General features: G+C 42.0%; 2 protein-coding genes across 2 annotated transcripts in view; one reads left to right on the forward strand and one right to left on the reverse strand.

The window, feature by feature from the left end:
* Positions 1–8,216: 8,216 nt before the first annotated feature.
* Positions 8,217–12,583, forward strand: csf3a (colony stimulating factor 3 (granulocyte) a). Its single transcript, XM_021565105.3, has 5 exons — positions 8,217–8,314; positions 8,845–9,029; positions 9,445–9,555; positions 9,788–9,928; positions 10,068–12,583. The coding sequence occupies exons 1-5, from the start codon at positions 8,299–8,301 to the stop codon at positions 10,260–10,262; spliced, it is 648 nt and encodes a 215-aa protein (XP_021420780.1). The 5' UTR covers positions 8,217–8,298; the 3' UTR covers positions 10,263–12,583.
* A 2,979-nt stretch (positions 12,584–15,562) lies between these two features.
* The window catches only part of med24 (mediator complex subunit 24), a 29,893-nt gene continuing 22,737 nt past the window's right edge, over positions 15,563–22,718 (reverse strand). The window contains 3 exon segments of the mRNA XM_090201680.1: positions 15,563–18,231; positions 18,464–18,544; positions 22,506–22,609. Coding sequence (XP_090057806.1) covers positions 18,014–18,231; positions 18,464–18,544; positions 22,506–22,609 — 403 coding nt within the window. The 3' untranslated portion in view covers positions 15,563–18,013.

Below are 22,718 nucleotides of genomic sequence, written 5' to 3' on the forward strand. Positions count from 1 at the left end.
AATTGGACAGACTCAGGCACAAGGAAATGCATGTCCATTTCCCCTCAGTGTAATTTTGTAGGAGAGGATCGAATATGAGAAGAGTGGATTTAAGTAGAGTGGAATTGAACATGACACAGCAAGCGGTAAACCAAGAGAGTAAACTCCTGTTTTAATATGCTCAGTGGAGGCTTCCTTATTCGTTGTTGTTCCGAGAGCAGCTCTGCTTCCAGGGCGGAATGAATGTGATTGGTTGGATGAAAGCTCAACGGTCAGCACAGTAGGTGTGAAATAAACAGATTTGCGGGTTGCCACACAAAACATTACTGGTTCAAATACTAACCCTAAACTTAACCAGTCACATTTCTTACCTAAACGTATCCCAACCCCTAAACCTAATCTTAACCAGTTAGAATTTCTTGCCTAAACCTAGCCAAGCATTTAAACAAGATGGAATTCGCAAACCTCCAATCTGCCTTAAATAACCTTATTACTATGCAGGTTACAAAGGACACAAAATACCTAATTTAATATTTTATTAGAATAAGTCAAGGAAAACCTTATATAATGTTGCATTTGTGTCTATTCGACATGAACTGGTGAGATTTAACACAGAACACGATGATGAATAATGAAATCGGCTGTTAGCGCAGCATACCCTGTAACTGGGTTTGTCAACAAGGGTATCTCTGCATCGAAAACACATGCCTCCAGAGTAGAACAAGCCAATAAACTATGTATGAGGGCCATAAAAAGTCTGGGAAGGAATCCTTCAACTTGGGTGACCCTGTTCTGGGGTTGAGGAGGACAAAATGGGACCACCTGGCCCTCTCCATGATGACTGGGCAGGGGGTGCCCTTGAGCTGCCCAGCAGAGTGTATGATGCTCGTTGTGGCTTTACACTTCCTTAGTCCCTTAGGCAACACATCCGCTTTTAAGAGTCCTCTCTCTCCAGTAGCTTGTTCATCCATTTTGCTCTATATTTGACTTAGTTTAGAGGGCAAACTCAAAGACGCTAAGAAATAACTTTAATAAGGAAGAACCTTTATCATTCATTTGCTTTGATATGAGCACATAGATTCTCTGGTGCATCAGCATTCTATTCACAGCACTTCTCCTCCTGGCTGAGTTTGCTTTACAGGACAGTGTTATTGATCCTAACAGAGCTAATCTCAAGGAAACAGGCTCCCGTGACGAGCAGGAGGTTCAACAGCACTGAAATATAGATGGCAAGCCTCCCTTGCTGACATTTCCTAACACAGCTAGCTGGCCAGTCCCGCCCTTCCCAGTAACATACTTGTGTGTGTGTGTGTCACAGGAGGCTGCTGAGGGGAGGACGCCTCATAATAATGACTGGAATGGAGTGAATGGAGCGTTATTAAACACATGGATACGATGTGCTTGATGTGTTCGATACCATTCAATAGTATTCTGTTCCAGCCATTACTTTGAGCCTGGCCTCCCCAATTGAGGTGCCACCTGCCGCCTGTGGTGTTTGTGTGGCGGGGGGCTTGATGGTAGAGTAAACAAACACAAATTAGTTCTGTGTTTGTGTGTGAGACAAATGTGTGTGTGTGTGAGTGAACCTGTGCATGGGTGTCTGTGTATCTGAATATATTGTTTTGTGAGTATGTGGGGCAGCACACATGTAATGTAACACCCCTGTTCCCTAGCACATGCAGTAGCTGTCGCTGTGGTTAATTTAAATTTCAGGCTCACCTTGCCCCGCCCGCTACCCTCAGACATGTTACACTGGTGTGAGTATTACAACTGCTGGGTAATGGGACACAAAGTGGGGGATAAAGTTACCCATCCAATCCCACAGAGCGCAGCCCAACATGGCATTGGGTTGCAGATTAAAATGTTTCCAGCCAGGGCCTGGACAGTTTCCTCTTCCGGCCTAAAGTGAAGGCTATTGACGAGGAGTGAGTGAGGATGTCCCTGAGTACATCTCAATAGTCTAGAGTTGCTTCCTTTCCCTGTCTGCTTTCCTTCACCTGTATGATGATTCGGAAGCCCAAAAAAGCAATATGGTGGATGCCTAAAATAAATGTGCTTTCACCTGTCTAATTCTTTCAGTGTGAATGAAAGGATACCAGACGAGGAAGCTGTGTAAGACTATTGAGATGCAAACTTTTCTCTTCCTTTTTCCCCACTCTCACTCCCCTTCTATTGGTACACCACAGCTCCCCTGTCCCCGAATATGTGTAAGTGGATGGCAGAGTAAAAAGGCTTCCCCACTTTTGATCAAATCTCCAACCCCAGATCAACATGGTCATCACAGAAGGCTGCTGAGGGGAGGATGGGCTCATAATAATGGCTGGAATGGAATGGTATCAAACATGTTTGAGTTTGATACCATTCCATTAGTTCCGTTCCAGCCATTACTATGAGTTGAATTGAATTAATTGCCCCCCATCTATCTTCAGAGTTCGTTCTGTTAGGTGACCTAAACTGGGATATGCTTAACACCCGGCAGTCCTACAATCTAAGCTAGGTGCCCTCAATCTCACACAAATTATCAAGGAACCAACCAGGTACAACCCTAAATCCGTAAACATGGGCACTCTCATAGATATTATCCTGACCAACACCTCTGCTGTTTTCAGGATCACTGCCTGCATCCGCTATGGGTCCGCGGTCAAACGACCACTCCTCCTCACTGTCAAACGCTCCCTAAAACACTTCAGCGAGCAGGCCTTTCTAATCGACCTGGCCCAGGTATCCTGGAAGAATATTGACCTCATCCCGTCAGTAGAGGATGCCTGGTTCTTTAAAAGTAATTTCCGAGCCTCCCGGGTGGCGCAGTGGTTAAGGGAGCTGTACTGCAGCGCCAGCTGTAGCATCAGAGACTCTGGGTTTGCGCCCAGGCTCTGTCGTAACTGGCCACGACCGGGAGGTCTGTGGGGCGACGCACAATTGGCCTCGCGTCGCCCGGGTTAGGGAGGGCTTGGCCGGTAGGGATGTCCTTGTCTCATCGCGCACCAGCAACTCCTGTGGCAGGAGGCACGCTGTGTTAAGAAGCAGTGCGGCTTGGTTGGGTTGTGTATCGGAGGACGCATGACTTTCAACCTTCGTCTCTCCCGAGTTATGAGACAAGATAGTAGCTACTAAACAATTGGATACCACGAAATTGGGGAGAAAAAGGGGTAAAATAAAAAATAACCATGCCCCTTTCAAAAAAATTTAGAACTAATAACAGTAATAGCCCTTGGTTCACTCCAGACTTGACTGCCCTCAACCAGCCTAAAAACATCCTGTTGTGGCGGACTGCACTAGCATCGAATAGTCCCCTTGATATGCAACTTTTCAGGGAAGTCAGGAACCAATACATGCAGTCAGTTAGGAAAACAAAGGCTAGATTTTTCAAACAGAAATTTGCTCAAACTCCAAAAGTTTTGGGGCACTGTGAAGTCCATGGAGAATAAGAGCACCTCCTCCCAGCTGCCCACTGCACTGAGGCTAGGAAACACTGTCACCACCGATAAATTCACGATAATCGAGAACTTCCTCCTGGCTACCCCAACCCCGACCAATAGCTCCACACCCCCCGCAGCTACCTGCCCAAGCCTCCCCAGCTTCTCCTTCACCCAAATCCAGATAGCAGATGTTCTGAAAGAGCTGCAAAACCTGGACCTGTACAAATCAGCTGGGCTTGACAATCTGGACCCTCTATTTCTAGAATTATCTGCCGCCATTGTTGCAACCCCTATTACCAGTCTGTTCAACCTCTCTTTCGTATTGTCCGAGATCCCTAAAGACTGGAAAGCTGCCGCGGTCATCAAAGGGCGTGACACTCTAGACCCAAACTGTTACAGACCTATATCCATCCTGCCCTGCCTTTCTAACGTCTTTGAAAGCCAAATTAACGAACAGATCACTGACCACTTCGAATCCCACCGTACCTTCTCCGCTGTGCAATCCGGTTTCCGAGCCGGTCACTGGTGGACCTCAGCCACGCTCAAGGTACTAAACGATATCATAACCGCCATCGATAAAAGACAGTGCTGTGCAGCTGTATTCATCGACCATGCCAAGGCTTTCGACTCTGTCAATCACAGTATTCTTATCGGCAGACTCAACAGCCTTAGTTTCTCAAATTACTGCCTCGCCTGGTTCACTAACTACTTCTCAGATAGAGTTCAATGTGTCAAATTGGAGGGCATGTTGTCCGGACCTCTGGCAGTCTATGAGGTTGCCACAGGGTTCAATTCTCGGGCCGACTCTTTTCTCTGTATATATTAACGATGTCACTCTTGCTGCGGGTGATTCCCTGATCCACCTCTACGCAGACGACACCATTCTGTATACATCTGGCCCTTCTTTGGACACTGTGTTAACCTCCAAACGAGCTTCAATGCCATACAACACTCCTTCCGTGACCTCCAACTGCTCTTAAACGCTAACTAAATGCATGCTTTTCAACCGATCGCTGCCCGCACCCGTCCGCCCGACTAGCATCACTACTCTGGACGGTTCTGACTTAGAATATGTGGACAACTACAAATACCTAGGTGTCTGGCTAGACAGTAAACTCTCCTTCCAGACTCATATTAAGCATCTCCAATCCAAAATGAAATCTAGAATCGGCTTCCTATTTTGCAACAAAGCCTCCTTCTCTGACGCCGCCAAACATACCCTCGTAGAACTGACTATCTTACCGATCCTCAACTTCGGCGATGACATTTACAAAATAGCCTCCAACACTCTACTCAGCAAACTACATGCAGTCTATCACAGTAACATCTGTTTCATCCCCAAAGCCAACACCTGCTTTGGCTGCCTTTCCTTCCAGTTCTCTGCTGCCAATGACTGGAACGAATTGCAAAAATCGCTGAAGTTGGAGACTCATATCTCCCTCACTAACTTTAAACATCAGCTATCCGATCGCTGCAGCTGTACACAGCCCATCTGTAAATAGCCCATCCAATCTACCTACCTCATCCCCATAGTTTTTATTTACTTTTTTGCTCTTTTGCACATCATCATCTGCACATCTATCAGTCCAGTTTTAATTTTCTAAATTGTAATTACTTCGCTACTATGGCCTATTTATTGCCTTACCTCCTCACGCCATTTGCACACACTGCATATAGACTTTTTTCTATTGTGTTATTGACTGTACGTTTGTTTATTCCATGTGTAACTGTGTTGTTTTTGTTTGTTTCGCATTGCTTTGCTTTATCTTGGCCAGGTCGCAGTTGTAAGTCTATCACTCCAGTTTTAAATTAGCTAAATTGTAATTACTTCGCTACTATGACCAATTTATTTTGCTAAATTTGAACAAGACTCTGGCAAGTGTATGCACAATGTACTGTTCATACAGTACACAGTAGTCACTAGGTACATAAACAATCTAGAGCATGTCTGTTAACAATTTCAATGGAGAGAGGGAGGGTAGGGATGAACCATTTCCTTTAGAACAAACCTATTCTGGGTCTGCTGAGAAAATGAGTTTTTCTCAATCTCTTGGCCCATGCTTAGTGCCTTGGCATGCAGTATTTTCTCCCATTTCTTGAAGTTGATGTCATTGTCTTGCTCAACACACACTTGCTCCGTTTCCACTGTAACCATTCGTTCTTGCTCAACTCCTCCATGACTCCTACTTGACCAACATCAGTGTCAGATGTAAAGCATGCGCAATGACATCTACATCACTCCAACTGGATTGTACGTCGTTGTAATTTCCAGCACAGAGTTGTGACTCGTCTATCTACTCAGGCTTTACAGTAAGACTTCAGTACAGCACACCCTAATTCTCGCAGGATATGTCACAGAGATAAATACAAAAGCATGTAGCTGTCAGAAATGAAAATTACCAAGTAAAATAAATATGAATCCCAACATTTGACTTTCTGACTATATACTGTTTGGACCAGTTATTCACATTATTTGTGTCGCTATCAGGGAACATGGTTTAACCCTGCTGGGAGACCAATGTTTCTATACACAGACCCTATGTCCTGGGGGCCATCTTGTACATCAAGCTGCTTCACCCTGCATACATTCAAGACAGCGGAGAAATGCCAATCTCTCCCGGCTGCACACTTGCTGTAGAGTTGTATCCACCAGATTACCCATGTACAGGCAGTAGGTCTATACCAAGTGTAACCGGTCCTTTTACTGTGCAAAAACATTTTATGGTATGTGTGACAAGTGACCTCGCCTGAGAACTAAAGACTCATGTTAGTTCTGGAGCTAATGCTTTAGCTCAGCGAGCTAACACTGTCTTGAGTTGCGTGGAAACTTTGGGTTCAATACCCATGTCAGTAACATTTACATTGAGCACGGCAGTGAATAATGGCCTCCTTTCATGTCTAGGTTTGGTTGAATGAAGATAGAGGCCGTGTGGATTTCAGGGGTCTGGTTTGGTGGAGCTCTCCATGCATGGCCAGATGTAACAATCCACATTGACTGATCACAGGCTCAGTTTTAGTGTCAAAGCATGAAGAGAAACCGGATCTGTTACAAGGAGAACTATACAAGACATGGTTGAGAAGGGCTGACAAAACACTGCAAGGTATTTAGTATAGAATTGGAATCCACAAGACAGCCTTTGGTAAATTTGTACAAATAATGTTGAAAGGAATACGGAAGTCAAAACAACAGTCAATAAAACACAAATACATAATGATTTAGTCACATATAAGAGAAGAGCCGTGGCTGGATGTCAGTTTGAGATTTCCCCCTTAGAAGAAGCAAATTAAGACTAGGAAGCACACCTATAGGCTGAGAGGAACCTATTTTCTGGTGCTGATGAATGCCACTGTTGAGTAAATCAGAAACTGAGGCTTGGGTAACAAGAGGCCACAAGATGGCAGACTTGTATGAAACCCCACAGAGGCCAATTCCATTTTTATTTGACGTCACTCACTCCACTTGCTCACATCGGGGCAAATCCTAACTTCCATTTAAGAAGAATTTTCACTGATGGCAATCGAGACTAAGAGAACAGAAGTGAAACTAAGTGGAAGTTATTATTTGACCACAGTGACCACACTATCAAATCCAGAGTTTTAGGAAATTAGGATATTAATGAATCCACTGCACATGTGAGATGTGTTTTGTTTCATAAAGGTGATGTAATTCCTGAAATGTAATGTTTTGTTATAGTGGATTACTAAAATGTAGTATTTTCAGACCTGTGATGAAAACTACTGTGGAACTCTCGGTGGTCCCCCCTCCAGTATACACTGAGTATACCAAACATTAAGAACAGCTTTTGCCCTCAGAACAGCCTCAATTCGTCAGGGCATGGACTCCACAAGGTGTCTAAAGTGTTCCACAGGGATGCTGGCCTATGTTGACTCCAATGCTTCTCACAGTTGTGTCAAGTTAGCTGGATGTCCTTTGGGTGGTAGATCATTTGTGATACACACAGAAAACTGTTGAGTGTGAAAAAACCCAGCAGCGTGGCAGTTATTGACACAAACCGGTGACACAGACCTGGCACCTACTACCATACCTTGTTCAAAGGCACATAAATATTTTGTCTTGCCCATTCACCCTCTGAAGGGCACACATACACAATCCATGTCTCAAGGCTTAAAAATCCTTATTCAACCTGTCTCCCCCCCTTCATCTACACTGATGGAAGTGGATTTAACAAGTAACATCAATAAGGGATCAAAGTTTTCACCTGGATTCACCTGGTCAGTCTATGTCATGGAAAGAGCAGGTGTTCTTAATGTTTTGTATTCTCAGTGTATGTCATGACAGTTCTTTTTCATTGGGCTTTCCAGATATGCATGTTTTCCTCTAATTAACATTGCCTGAGGACAGGCTCAGTTTATGGAATGTAGGAATTCCAGATAGTTTTTTTTCTCTCCAGAATTTAATGACTTCAATATTGCTGGTCTACACAGCTTTTCCTAACCAAAATCAGAAAATGTATGTATATATGAACATTAAGTTATTGTCATTTGTCATAATTTGCCAAACCAGGCTCCATTGTCACTTAACACAGCTGCCGAATTCTAACACCATGCCAACACATTTTAAAGATGTTTTAGATGTTCAAGTTGTTTCAAGATTATTTTCATGTTCATATTACTATACATGTAGTATATATGTATTCAATTATAATGTGTTTATAATACAGCCCATTCAATTGCAATATTTTTACACTTCCAACACTTTCACCAGAAAAGATGACTGATTCAACTCGATACTGTACAGCTAGTATTGTGATAGAAAGGGAATTCCCATCAACTAGTATAAATATAGTGGGTAAAGGCTATGATGGTATCTAACAACTTGCGTTCACTGGTCGGTCAATTGTATCAGCAAATTCCTTGAAGTGCCATCAACCCAAAGGCAATGAACATTCTGATAGGTGAGTAGTACAAGTCCCTCCTTCACTGCTGGTAGACTGACTGACTTCACAACAACTGGATATGAGAAAGAATGCAACAAGTAAAGTAAAACGTGGAATATATTCTAGTAGACAATTTATTAGATGGACAGCTTTTAAAACGACAAAAAAAATGTGTAAAATTAGGATGTTTCAACTTTTTAGTTCAGACAAAAGTTATTTCAGAGAAAGAAGGATACTTCAGAGCAAGTCAAATAGTTGATGGAATCAAGGCTATCATTGAGTTATCACTGTAAAAGATAGTTTGAAGTTATAGCTATGGATTTATTTTTAAAGGTGCAGGTATTTTTGACAGGGGTTCCTGTTCCTCTGTTGCTATTTTTAACTAGGTTATACTCACGGGGATGTGTGTAATTTGCTAGGGCAAATGGGACAGATATTGCATATTCATATCAACCAATGATCACACAGTTTCATCACAACCCCGATTTCGACATTGCATTAAACCGGAGGTTCGGAAGCTATAACAGAGGCAACGTTGTTCTCTACAGTTTTCGCCATTCTCTGCAACATGGCCAGCTACGGTCAAAGCGCACCGATCTTGGAGTATTCTGGCGAGGCGGGTCAACTAGTCGACGATCCAGAATTCAACCTGTCCGTAGAAAACAGCAAGAGTTTGATCAAAAAGGTGTTGGATGCTATTCCTGAGACACACACATCGTGCATTCATTCTGAGGTAAGTGGATCGGCCTCGGCTAAGCCCACTAACGTTACTTCTGTCCGTGACAGGCTGTACCAGACACCACCGTTTGTGTATCTGTGGGGAGAGTGAGCTGTATAGGCCAAATCCAATCAGATGTATTATCATTCTCCATATTACAGGAAATGTACATTTAATAGCATACACAAGCATTGAAGAAGCTGTTACCATTCTGGACGATGTTTTTATGTCTATGGTGGTCTGATCGTGCACAAAAAATGGCAACTGTAGCCTATATAGGCCTACTATTACGCACAAAATGTATCCATTTTTGATAGGTGGAATCAGTTATTTTAGTTGGAAATTCCACTCAGTTTAGATAAGTACTTAATGGACGTCCAATGTTCTAATTCTAAACATTGGTTTTCTAATCCTGTCTTTTGGCTCTCAGACCCTGATTCTTAACTCGAGCAGTGAGAACAGGAAACTACAATACCTGGCGATCAACCTTGGCATCCCCTCTGCTCCCACACTCAACGCCTTGACAGATAACTTTACTTTGGTGAGCGTCAGACTCTGCACTACAGCCTCTATGCCTAATTTAACGTAAATATGAAGACCAGGTTCCGGATGAAATATGTTACTACCTGGAGCCTATAGTACTATAGTGACGGCCAGACCTGCCCAGGAACAACTCTAGGCCCGGATTAGAAACTATAAGAAATATGGCATCTGAAAATGATATCAGCCCTAGAAATAAGGCATTGCTTTGACATTTGAGGTCTCTCCATCAGGAGACCTGTCTGAGACGTATGTCAGAGGGACTACAGGTGCACCAGGACCTGCTAAGAGCTGTCGTACAACGCCTGGCCAACACAGAGAGAATCACTGCACTGCTGACTGATATCAGAGATCTCCGCGTACAGATCAACAGGGTGAGGCTCCCTGTAAAACGACTTATACACCATGCACGCATACACAGTATTATACAATCCCTTGGATTCAAATACTGTTCCGACATAAATGCTGATTGATTATAGAGTTCTTTGTAATTAGAGTTCTTTGTATCTCCAGATGCTGAAAGCGGTCCAAGTGGCGGAGAGCCCGGTGGCGGTGCAGCCCACAGCCACAAGCCTGGCCTCTCGTCTCACTGGGGACTATGAGGTTCAGGTAGCCACACATCTGACTCTGGTGCAGCTCCAAAGCTTTGGCCAGGACATAGTCCGCAGTCTAAGGAACATAGCCCAAGCAAATGGGCAGAGCGATTGACCCAAAACTGACTTGAAATTGCCATGTTTTTATGGTGATGTATTTTATTTATTTATTTATGATCTATTTATTATTCAGTCTATTTATGATTAGATGTGTATTTATAAAATGCTTAAAATATAATTTAAATGCTTTTTTTACATGTTCCAATTACAGTGCATTTGGAAAGTATTCAGACCCCTGGACTTTTTCCAGATTTTGTTACAGTACAGCAATATTCAAAAAGTGACTAAATTGTCCCCCCCCCCCGCCCCCCTCCCCCCTCCTCAAATCTACACATATAATACTCCATAATGACAGAGCAAAAACAGGTTTTTAGAATTTTTAGCAAATGTATATTTTGGGGCACCAGGTAGCCTAGTGGTTAGAGCATTGGGCCAGTAACCGAAAGGTTGCTAGATCGAATCCCAGAGCTATAAAGGTAAAAATCTGTCGTTTTGCCACTAAACAAGGCACTGTTCCTAGGCCATCATTGTAAATTAGAATTTGTTCTTAAATTTATTTAATATATATTACATTTACATAAGTATTCACACCCTTTGCTCAGTATGTTGTTGAATCACTGTTGGCAGTGATTACAGCCTAGAGTCTTCTTGGGTACAAGCTTGGCACACCTGTACTCCCAATCTTCTCTGCAGATCCTCTCAAGCTCTGTCAGGTTGGATGGGGAGCATCACTGCACAGCTATTTTCAGGTCTCCAGAGATGTTCGATCATATTCAAATCCGGGCTCTGGCTGGGCCACTCAAGGTCATTCAGAGACTTGTCCCGAAGCCACTCCTGTGTTGTCTTGGCTGTGTGCTTAGGGTTGTTGTCCTGTTGGAAGGTGAACCTTCTCCCCAGTCTGAGTTCCCGAGTGCTCTGGAGCAGGTTTTTAAAATCAAGGACCTCTCTGTAATTTGCTCTGTTCATCTTTTCCGTGATCCTGACTAGTCTCCCGGTCCCTGCCGCTGAAAAACATCCCCACAGCATGATGCTGCCACCACCATGCTTCACCGTAGGGATAGTGCCAGGTTTCCTCCAGACGCGACGCTTGGCATTCAGGCCAAAGAGTTCAATCTTGGTTTCATTAGACCAGAGAATCTTGTTTCTCAGTCAGAACCTTTATGTGCCTTTTGGCAAACTACACATGGGCTGTCATGTGCCTTTTACTGAGGAGTGGCTTCCGCCTGGCCACTCTACCATAAATGCCTGATTGGTGGAGTGCTGCAGAGATGGTTGTCCTTCTGGAAGGTTCTCCCATCTGCATAGAGGAACTCTAGAGCTCTGTCAGAGTGACCATCGGGTTCTTGGTCACCTCCCTGACCAAGGCCCTTCGCCCCCGATTGCTCAGTTTGGCCAGGCGGCCAGGAAGAGTCTTGGTGGTTCCAAACTTATTCCATTTAAGAACGATGGAGGCCATTGTGTTCTTGGGGACCTTCAATGCAGCAGACATTCACCTCAGGATTCACCTGAGCTCAATTTCGAGTCTCATAGCAAAGGGTTTTAATACTTATGTAAATGTTTTGAAGCGCCAATCCGCGCTCCTTAACACCTGCCCGCTTATCCCGGGAAACCAGCCGCACCAATGTGTCGGAGGAAACACAGCTCATTTGACCGCCGAAGTCAGCCTGCAGGCGCCCGGCCTGCCACAAGGAGTCGCTAGAGTGTGATAAGCCAAGTAAAGCCCCCTGGCCAGAACTGCCAATTGTGCAACGTCCTATGGGACTCCCGGTCACGGCCAGTTGTGACATAGCCTGGGATCAAACCTGGGTCTGTAGTGACACCTAAAGCACTGCGATGCAGTGCCTTAGATCTCTGCGCCACTCGGGAGGCCCTGTTTTTTTATTTTGTATAAAACCCGTTTTCGCTTTGTCATTATGGGGTATTGTTTGTAGATAAATGTAATCCATTTTAGAATAAAGCTGTAACATAACAAAATGTGGGGAAAGTCAAGGGGTCTGAATACTTTCCAAATGCACTGCAAGCCTACTCAATTATTTGCCTGTATGCTTTGTGAGCAACCCTTGTAGTAAGCTTCATAAGCTGTTATCAACTTTTGTCCCAGGGTGTCATTGAGGAAGTTTTTTTTAGGGGTTATACATGAATCCACCATTTGTATTTCATAAGTTCTATGAAAATGTACTGTTTTTTACAGAGACAATTGCTTGCAAGTATCTGTATGTTATACTTCATTTTGGAGTTATTAGTACATTTTATTTTGTCAAATGCAATGCATTAGCGCTCACCAAATATACACTGAACAAAAATATAAACATGTTCGTCCCATGTTTCATGAGCTGAAATAAAAAAGAACCCAAAAATGTTCAATATGCACAAAAAGCTTCTTTCTCTAAATTGTTTAGTTTACATCCCTGTTAGTGAGCATTTTTCCTTTACCAAGATAATCCATCCACCTGAGAGGTGTGGCATACCAAGAAGCTGATTAAACAGCATGATCATTACATACCTTGTGCTTGGGACAATACAAGACCACTCGGAAATGTGCAGTTTCATCACACAACACAATGCTACAGATGGCTCAAGTTGAGAGAACGTGCAATTGGCAGGAATGTCCACCAGAGCTGTTTGCCAGAGAATTGTATGTTTATTTTTCGACCATAAGCCACCTCCAGTTAAGTTTTAGAGAATGTGGCAGTACATCCAACCGGCCTCACAACCGCAGACCACGTGCATGGCGTCGTGTGGGCGAGTGGTTTGATGTTGTCAACGTTGTGAACAGAATACCCCATGGTGGCTGTGTGTTTATGGTATGGGCAGGCATAAGTTATGGACAATGAACACAATTGCATTTTAGCAATGGCAATTTGAATGAACAGAGATATCGTGATGAGATCCTGAGACCCATTGTGCTATTCATCCGCTGCCATCACATCTTTCAGCATTATAATACACGGCTCCATGTCGAAAGGATTCGTACACAATTCCTGGAAGCAGAAAATGTCTCAGTTCTTCCATGGCCTGCATACTCACCAGACATTTCACACATTGAGCATGTTTGGGATGCCCTGGATCGACATATGACAGCGTGTTCCAGTTGTTGCCAATATTCAGCAACTTTGCACAGCCATTGAAGAAGAGTGGGACAACATTCCACAGGCTACAATCAACAGCCTGTTCAAACTCTATGCAAAGGAGATGTCTCGCTACATGAGGCAAATGGTGGTCACACCAGATACGGACTGCTTTTCTGATCTACACCTTTTAAAAAATATATATTTCTTAAGGTATCTGTGACCAACAGATGCATATCTGTATTCCCAGTCATGTGAAATCCATAGATTAGGGCCTAATGAATTTATTTCAATTGACTGATTTCCTTATATGAACTTGTTGCATGTTACGTTATATTTGTGTTAAGTATAATAACAAAAATGAGGTTTGCAATTGCCAAATATGGTAGGACAAGGGTTGTCTAGTAAAAGCAGTTGTTCCTTAAAAGCCTTGTGTCTAGATGCTTGTTTGACCGTCTACAGAGGAAATTAAGGATTATTAGACAGTGAGTAAGCATCTTCTGTGAACCCGAAAGTAACATTTAGACTGTTACGTCTAATGACATCCCTTATTTCCCTCCCCCATCCAGGGACTTCATTTAGGAAGTTATGCAAGGCTAGATGACTGATAAGCACGAGCTCACTAAGAATCACCAGTGGGGTGTTCCTTCAAAGGCCCGGGGAATATCACTCAGAGAGCATCACACCACCATGTGACAGTGAAGAGGTTGAATATGTGGGATTATGGTTGTGGTCATGTTCATTTGGCATCAAACGGAAGAAAATGGTCTGAAACAGGGATTAACCACCAATAACAAATGCTTATTTTCATTTTCAGTTCCAAAACGTTTTGCTATGATGTGCCCTAAAGAATAAGGCCCTTTCTGTCTCAAAACAATGCCATGTGATCATCCGTCATGGGTAAGGCCCTGTGTTTTAGTTATTCATGTCATATGACCTAGATTTGTTTCCTTACCCAGAAATGAGAATAAGACACAAAATCTGAGGATGGTGCTGGACCATCTGACTTAAAGCTTTATTAAACTGTCCCCTTTTTATAAGGTTAAAATCCAGGCCATGTGACATGATTAAACAAAACACAGGAACCTAGTGATGGGATAGTGACATTCAGTAGCCATATGTTTGATAACGACAAAAACAAAGCAAGCAACGGGAGGAAGTCACTGTAAACAATGTTACAGGTAGGTAGCCTATTACTCTAGCAAGGAGCACTGAAGGTCAATTAACGAACATTACCAGTCAAAAGTTGACACATCTACTCATTCCAGGGTTCTTCTTTATTTTTACTATTTTCTACACCTGTGAAATAATAGTGAAGACAAACTATGAAATAACACATATGGAATCATGTCATGCCCAATAAAGTGTTAAACAAATCAAAATATATTTTATATTTGAGATTCTTCAATGTAGCCTTGATTGCCTTGATGACAGCTTTGCACACTCTTTGCGTTCTCTCAACCAGCTTCCCCTGGAATGCTTTTCCAACAATCTTGAAGGAGTTCCCACATATGCGGATCACTTTTTGGCTGCTTTTCCTTCACTCTGCGGTCCAACTTTCCTGTGGTGGTCCTCATGAGAGCCAGTTTCATCATAGAGTTTGATGGTTTTTGTGAATGCACTTGAAGAAATGTTCAAAGTTCTTGAAATGTTCTGGATTGACTGACCTTAAAATAATGATGGACTATCGTTTTTCTTTGCTTATTTGAGCTTTTCTTGCCATAATATGGACTTGGTCTTTTACCAAATAGGGCTATCTTCTGTATACCATCCCTACCTTGTCACAACACAACTGATTGGCTCAAACACATTAAGAAGGAAAGAAATTCCACAAATTTACTTTTAACAAGGCACACCTGTTCATTGAAATGCATTCCAGGTGCCTTCCTCGTGAAGCTGGTTGAGTGAATGCCAAGATTGCCTTGATTACAGCTTTGCACAAAGGGTGGCGACTTTGAAGAATCTAAAATATATTTACATTTGTTTAACACTTTTTTGGTTACTACATGATTCCATATATTATTTCATTGTTTCGATGTCTTCACTATTATTCTTCAATGTAGAAAATAGTCAAAATAAAGAAAAACCCTTGAATGAGTAGGTGTCCAAACTTTTGACTGGTACTGTATATACTTTGTATTTAAGTGAAAATATTTGAATTCTGAAAATTATCAGCATACTGAAAAACACCTATAAAATATCTTAATTTAGAAGGTATTTACATTTTCATGAGGCGTTACTATAAAGATGACAATATGTACACTTTTTATGAATAATGATTCCAAGATTGTGAAAACATTTAATTTGACAGTTTTGTATTACTGACCATAGAGACTATCAAAATGAAAGAAAACCTACATTTGAATGAATGATGAAGCAATCAGGATTACATAACAGTTGTTAACCAACTTTGGAGTATCGTGAAACTGGCATTTCTATGCCAAAGTGATGAAACACCATCTAAGTGGAGTCCCAAGCTTTGAAGTGTGAATCCTAACTTCCACTTTGTCAGATCTTATCTTAGTCTCACATTGACACTAATGCATGACTAAGTAAAATGCTTATTTATGTGTGAAGCTGGTTTCGCCCCTGAGTGACTGGGGAAATAGAATCCATGGAGAAGGCAGAGGTGGGTGAGCTGAGCCCTGGGAACCATCAGGGTACCATAAGACTAAGCTGGCCTTTGCTGCTACGCTCCTCCCCAGGGGCAGAGTCAAGTCAGTGATGCCCACGACCGACCGACCGACCGACAGACAGACAACACACGACACACTTCTTACGTGGCATTTTCCAGATTCTAACTATTTATATACAGTTGAAGTTGGAAGTTTACATGTCATTTTTCAACCACTCCACAAATTTCTTGTTAACAAACTATAGTTTTGGCAAGTCGGTTAGGACATCAACTTTGTGCATGACATGACATTTTTCAAACAATTGTTTACAGACAGGTTTCACTTATAATTCACTGTATCACAATTCCAGTGGGTCAGAAGTTTACATACACTAAGTTGACTGTGCCTTTAAACAGAAAGAAAATTATGTAATGGCTTTAGAAGCTTCTGAAAGGCTAACTGACATAATTTGAGTCAATTGGAGGTGTGTCTGTGGATGTATTTCAAGGTCTACCATCAAACTCAATGCCTCTTTGCTGACATCATGGGAAAATCAAAAGAAATCAGCCAAGATCTCAGAAAAACAATTGTAGACCTCCACAAGTCTGGTTCATCCTTGGGAGCAATTTCCAAATGCCTGAAGGTACCACGTTCATTTGTACAAACAATAGCACGCAAGTATAAACACCATGGGACCACACAGCAGTCATACCGCTCAGGAAGGAGACGTGTTCTGTCTCCTAGAGATGAACATACTTTGGAGCAAAAAGTGCAAATCAATCCCAGAACAGCAGCAAAGGACCGTGTGAAGATGCTGGAGGAAACAGGTACAAAAGATTCTATATCCACAGTAAAATTAGTCCTATAGCGACATAACCTGAAAGGCCGTTCAGCAAGGAAGAAGGCACTGCTCCAAAAACCACCATAAAAAAGCCAGACTACAGTTTGCAACTGCACATGGGGACAAAGATCGTACTTTTTGGAGAAATGTCCTCTGGTCTGATGAAACAAAAATAAAACTGTTTGGCCATTATGACCATCGTTATATTTGGAGGATAAAGGGGGAGGCTTGCAAGCCGAAGAACACCATCCCAACCGTGAAGCATGGGGGTGGCAGCATCACGTTGTGGGGGTGCTTTGCTGCAGGAGGGACTGGTGCACTTCACAAAATAGATGGTATCATGAGGACAAGAAAATTGTGTGGATATATTGAAGTAACATCAGTCAGGAAATGAAAGCTTGGTCGCAAATGGGTCTTCCAAATGGACAATGACCCCAAGCATACTTCCAAAGTTGTGGCAAAATGGCCTAAGGACAACACAGTCAAGGTATTGGAGTGGCCATCACAAAGCCGTGACCTCAATCCAAAATAACATTTGTGGGAAGAACTGAAAAAGCGTATGCGGGCAAGGAGGCCTACAAACCTGACTCAGTTACACCAGCTCTGTCAGGAGGAATGGGCCAAAATTCACCCAACTTATTGTGGGAAGCTTGTAGAAGGCTAACCGAAAAGTTTGAACCAAGTTAAACAATTTAAAGGCAATGCTACCAAATACTAATTGAGTGTATGTAAACCTCTGACCCACTGGGCATGTGATGAAAGAAGTAAAAGCTGAAATAAATCATTCTCTCTACTATTATTCTGACATTTCACATTCTTGTGGTGATCCTAACTGACATAAAACAGGGAATTATTACTAGGATTAAATGTCAGGAATTGTGAAATACCGAGTTAAAATGTATTTGGCTTAGGTTTATGTAAACTTCCAACTTCAACTGTAGCTCTTCAAATCATAAAATAATAAAATTCAATAAAAGTATGAACAAATAAACTAGAGGAATGAGAAGTAATTTTTAAAAAAATCATACATTAAAAGCATCATTATAAAAGTGTGGATGCAAGAATGAGGTCAGCTAGAAACTTGGGGCCAGATGTACTAAGATTTTTTAAAAACATAGAAGGTAAAAATAGTAAAATTATCGTTATCAAAAGAAATGAAAAAAAAACCTCATCATTGCAGGAATATGTCTCCCCAGAATGTGTTGAGTAAAAATCCCATGTCGAAGTCACATTTCTTACCTAAATTGCGTAGAACTAACAATCAACTGTTATCACTACATAACTACTCTCCTTCCCCTAGACTACCACAGTTCATCTCCCCCACGGTCAACTCCCCTCTCTCCCACTCACCATGGTGAAAGGCATGGAACTGCAAGATGCTCCCGCAGCTGCTCTGTTCCAGGCACTCCACACACTCCTTCATGAAGCTCTGCACAAACTGGATGTGTGGCCCCGCTGTCTTGGAGCCAAGGACGGATGAGATCAGCAGGAACAGGTTGGCTTTAGAGGGAGAAAGAGATAGAGCAGAGTGGATCCGTCCTGGGCTCCACTAAATCACATTTTAGTCATTTAGCAGACGCTCTTATCCAGAGCGACTTAATCAAACATATAAGCTAGAATGAAATCGTTATGAGAAGCACTAAAACATTAAAGGCATGCCCTGGTAAGCCATACTGGTAAGCCACAATGCCTAATAGGTGCTAAGGCTTTGAGACCGGCGCATGGTTCTAACCTAGGACGTGGTTGAGAGGGTCCCTCATGTTGACCGTGTGGAGCTGGGAGGCCGATAGGGAGGTGGACATGGAGCGGTCACCTACAACACAACCACAAGAGACAGGGAAAAGATTAAAGGTCATTATAGTGACAATCAACAGGAATGGAGAAAGAGGAAAAGGTGTCTTCATTAGCAAAGTCAAAAGAGTAGGGGGGTTATTGTGGTTCATAGGCAGCCAAGGTTAAAGACCCCATATGGAAGTTATGTCAGTGAGTACGGTTACATGCACACAATATTACGATTATTGTGACGTCAGATTAATATACTGAACAAAAATATAAATGCAACAATTTCAACGATGTTACTGAGTTATACTTCCTATTAGGAAATCAGTCAATTGAAATAAATAAATTAGGCCCTAATCTATGGATTTCACATGACTGGGAATACAGATACTGTTGGTAACAATAAAGGTAGGGTGTGGATAACAAAAAAAAAATCAAAATCTGTATCTGGTGTGACCACCATTTGCCTCATGCAGCGCGACACCTCCTTCGCATAGAGTTGATCAGGCTGTTGATTGTTGTCCCACTCCTCTTCAATGGGTGGGCGATGTTGCTGGATATTGGCGGGAAGTGGAACAAACGGTCGTACACGTCGATCCAGAGAATCCCAAACATGCTCAATGTGTGACATGTCTGGTGAGTATGCAGGAAGAACTGGGACAATTTCATCTTCCATGAATTGTGTACAGATGGGGCAGTGCATTACGCTGAAACATGTTGTGCCATTCATCCGTCGCCATCACCACATCACTGTGCATTCAAATTGCCATTGATAAAATCCAGTTGTGTTCGTTTTCCGTAGCTTATGCCTGCTCATATACCATAATCCCGCCACCACCATGGGGTTCACAACAATATCAGAAAATCGCTCGCCCACACGACCCCATAAACGCGGTCTGCCATCTACCTGGTACAATTGAAACTGGGATTCATCTGTGAAGAGCACACTTCTCTAGCGTGCCAGTGGCCATCGAAGGTGAGCATTTGCACACTGAAGTCGGTTATGACGCCAAACTGCAGTCATGTCAAGACCCTGGTGAGGATGACGAGCACGCAGCTTCCCTGAGACTATTTCTGACAGTGTGCAGAAATTCTTCGGTTATGCAAACCCACAGTTTCATCAGCTGTCCGGATGGCTGGTCTCAGACGATCCCCACAGGTGAAGAAGCCGGATGTGGAGGTCCTGGGTTGGCGTGATTACATGTGGTCTGCAATTGTGAGGCCAGTTGGACGTACTGACAAATTCTCTAAAATTAAGTTCTAGGCTGCTTATTGTCGAGAAATTAACACTAAATTATCTGGCAACAGCTCTCTGGTGGACATTTCTGAAGTCTGCATGCCAATTGCACACTCCCTTAAATCTTGAGACATCTGTGGCATTGTGTAGTGTGGTCAAAACGGCACATTTTAGAGTGGCTTTTTATTGTCCCCTGCACAAGGTGCACCTGTGTAATGATCATGCGGTTGAATCAGCTTCTTGATATGCCACACCTGTCAGGTGGATGGATTATCTTGGCAAAGGAGAAATGCTCACTAAAAGCGATGTAAACCAATTTGTGTACAATTTCTGGGATCTTTGATTTCTGCTCATGAAACATGGGACCAACACTTTACATGTTGTGTTTATATTTTTGCAAGAAGAATGACTTCCCTAATAATCATGTTTACATGGACACATCTGAAATCAGGCTACCTGATGGGACTTTGATAAATGCCGAAAATAGCCAATAAACAAACGTTCTACCACAGCAACCATGTTATTTCTGTGACACAAAGTTTGGACATAAAGTTTGTATGTGAAAACTATTTCTAAGATGCATACTCAGTTCTCCCAAAACTCACTTCACTCGCGCAAAAGAAGGAAGCTCACGCTGCTCGAGCTAGCACATGCGCAGATCAAATACACCGCTGTAACTCCAATTAAGGACATGTCCTAATAATTGGAAAGATTGCTCAGAAAACCAGGTGTTTTAATTGGTGTATGCTTACTTCGATTATGACCTTACACTGATTAAGATACTAATGCCATACTCGGCCAACTGTCATAATCAGTTTAAAATCTAATTATTTGTGTGCATGTAAATCAACTCAGTGTATTTGTGTCACTGCTCTGACATAAAGAGATTATTCAAATAAAGGTTACTTCGCAAATCTCTAATTTGCCCTAAACTTGGTCATCACTAGTTATTACAGTCTCAAAGTCATAATTATGGCTAAACACCACCTAATTTATACAATTTATCTTCTTAAAATCAGATTTTAAACCTACCTAATCCTAACCTTATTCACACAGCTATGAGATAACACTAGTTGCCACATGTCAAAATTGGCTAACACCCTAAGTTTTCACTGGTCCTCTTCCCTTATGGATTTCAATTGAAGTACTGGTGTAAGAAATTAAAACATTTTTTTATCATATGAGTGAGTCTATGAGGACACTTCCTCCTATTTCAAGTCCATAGCAGGGAAATAGAAGTTTCTAAATTACCTTGTTACCTCCACTATACATACACATGTATAGTGTGTATGTAATATTTAAAGTGCGTGTTTTTCCAAAATGTTCTTCTACACCACCTTCTTGCACACTGGGTTTCTACCTGACACTAATTAGTCCACTAAACCTCATCATTCAACAGAAGTGTGCTATTGCTTTCCAGAGTAATGCAATATACTGTGTGATTTGACGCAGGGAACTTTCGTTTCTATACAGAATGGCCACGATTGCTCAAATTTCAAGCTGTACTCCGTGATCACAGTTTTGCCCAAGGCAGGTTTAAATCATGTTAAGGCAAGTAAATGACACTTACCTAGTGGAGCTTTTAGAATTGCCCATTTCACCCTGGTGATATGGGGGAAAAAGTAACCCTTTTTCTTAAGAAAACAGTTGTTATTGTTTGCCTGTCATTTGGTTTAGAGAGCTTGTGTCTACTTGCAGTTGATGGAGGTTCAGAACCCTACTCGGGTCTTAAAAACCTTCATGGAATCTGGGTGAATGCAGTCAACCCCGAAGGCACAGTAAAAAGTAAAACGCAATGTAAAAATTGTATTTTGACACTAGGCTCTCCATATATATGGAAAGTCTACACCCCCCTTTAACTTATTTCAAATTTTTCTACCTTAAAATGACACCTATTAAATTACAGATTTGTCATACAGATCTACACAACCAACTCCACATTTTCAAAGTGAAAAAAAGTTATAGAAAATGTTCCAAATTAAAAAACAACAACAAAGAAACTTAAAAATCATTAATCATTCTCCATTAAGATTCTACCAACTTTGCACAACTCATAGGGAAACATATATTCATTATTTTTGTCAAAATTGTTCAAGCTGATTATATTTGGTTGGGAATCATTAATGGGCAGCAATATTCAAACATTTTCAAGCACATTTAAGTCAGGACTGAGACTAAACAACTCAGGAACACCTATTGGAAAGCCATTCTTGTGTGTTTTTGGCATAAACATTTGAGTAAATGTCTCGCTGAAAAATAAAACTATCCCAGGGTTAGATATTCAAAAGACTGAGGCGGGGTTTCCTCTAACTTTTTACCTGGGCTTTGCTCCATTCATATTTATATTGATCCTGAAAAACTCCACAGTCCCGGTCGATGACAAGCATACCCATAACATGCAATCACAATACTTGAAAATAGAGAGGGTTTCACTCTGTGTTGTATTGGATTTGACCCAAACTTGTAGTTTTTAATTTAGGCCAAAAAGTTAATTGATTTGCCGTGTTGTCTTGCAGTATTACCTAACAGCCTTGTTGCAAACAGAATGATTTGGAGTGGATTTCTTAACACAGGCTTCTTTCTTTTCACCTTGTCATAAAGGCCAGTAATATGAGTTGAATGCAATGTTGTTGATCCCATTTTATTTTAAAGTATTGTGGCATCATGTTATGTTTTTATTTATTTATGATTATATATATTTTTTTATCTTAACATGTTCTATAACTTTCTTTCATTTCATTTCTATCTGCAACTTTACCCAACGTCTGCCTGCTGAACCGGTCCCTGATGTACTTTGTTTGACACCAGAGAGCAGCAGTCTCACCTAGACTAGAGAGGACCACCGGCTCGTCCTCATTGGAGCTGAGCAGACGCTCAGATGGGGAACCCTGCTGTACAGGGACCATGTTTAACTAGGGCCGGCTTCCCAGGCACAGATTAAGCCTAGCCCTGGACTAATGGGGAATCTCAA

This window comes from Oncorhynchus mykiss, chromosome 16 (assembly GCF_057628025.1).
Source record: "Oncorhynchus mykiss isolate SJ-2025 chromosome 16, ASM5762802v1, whole genome shotgun sequence".
Taxonomy (NCBI): Eukaryota; Metazoa; Chordata; class Actinopteri; order Salmoniformes; family Salmonidae; genus Oncorhynchus; species Oncorhynchus mykiss.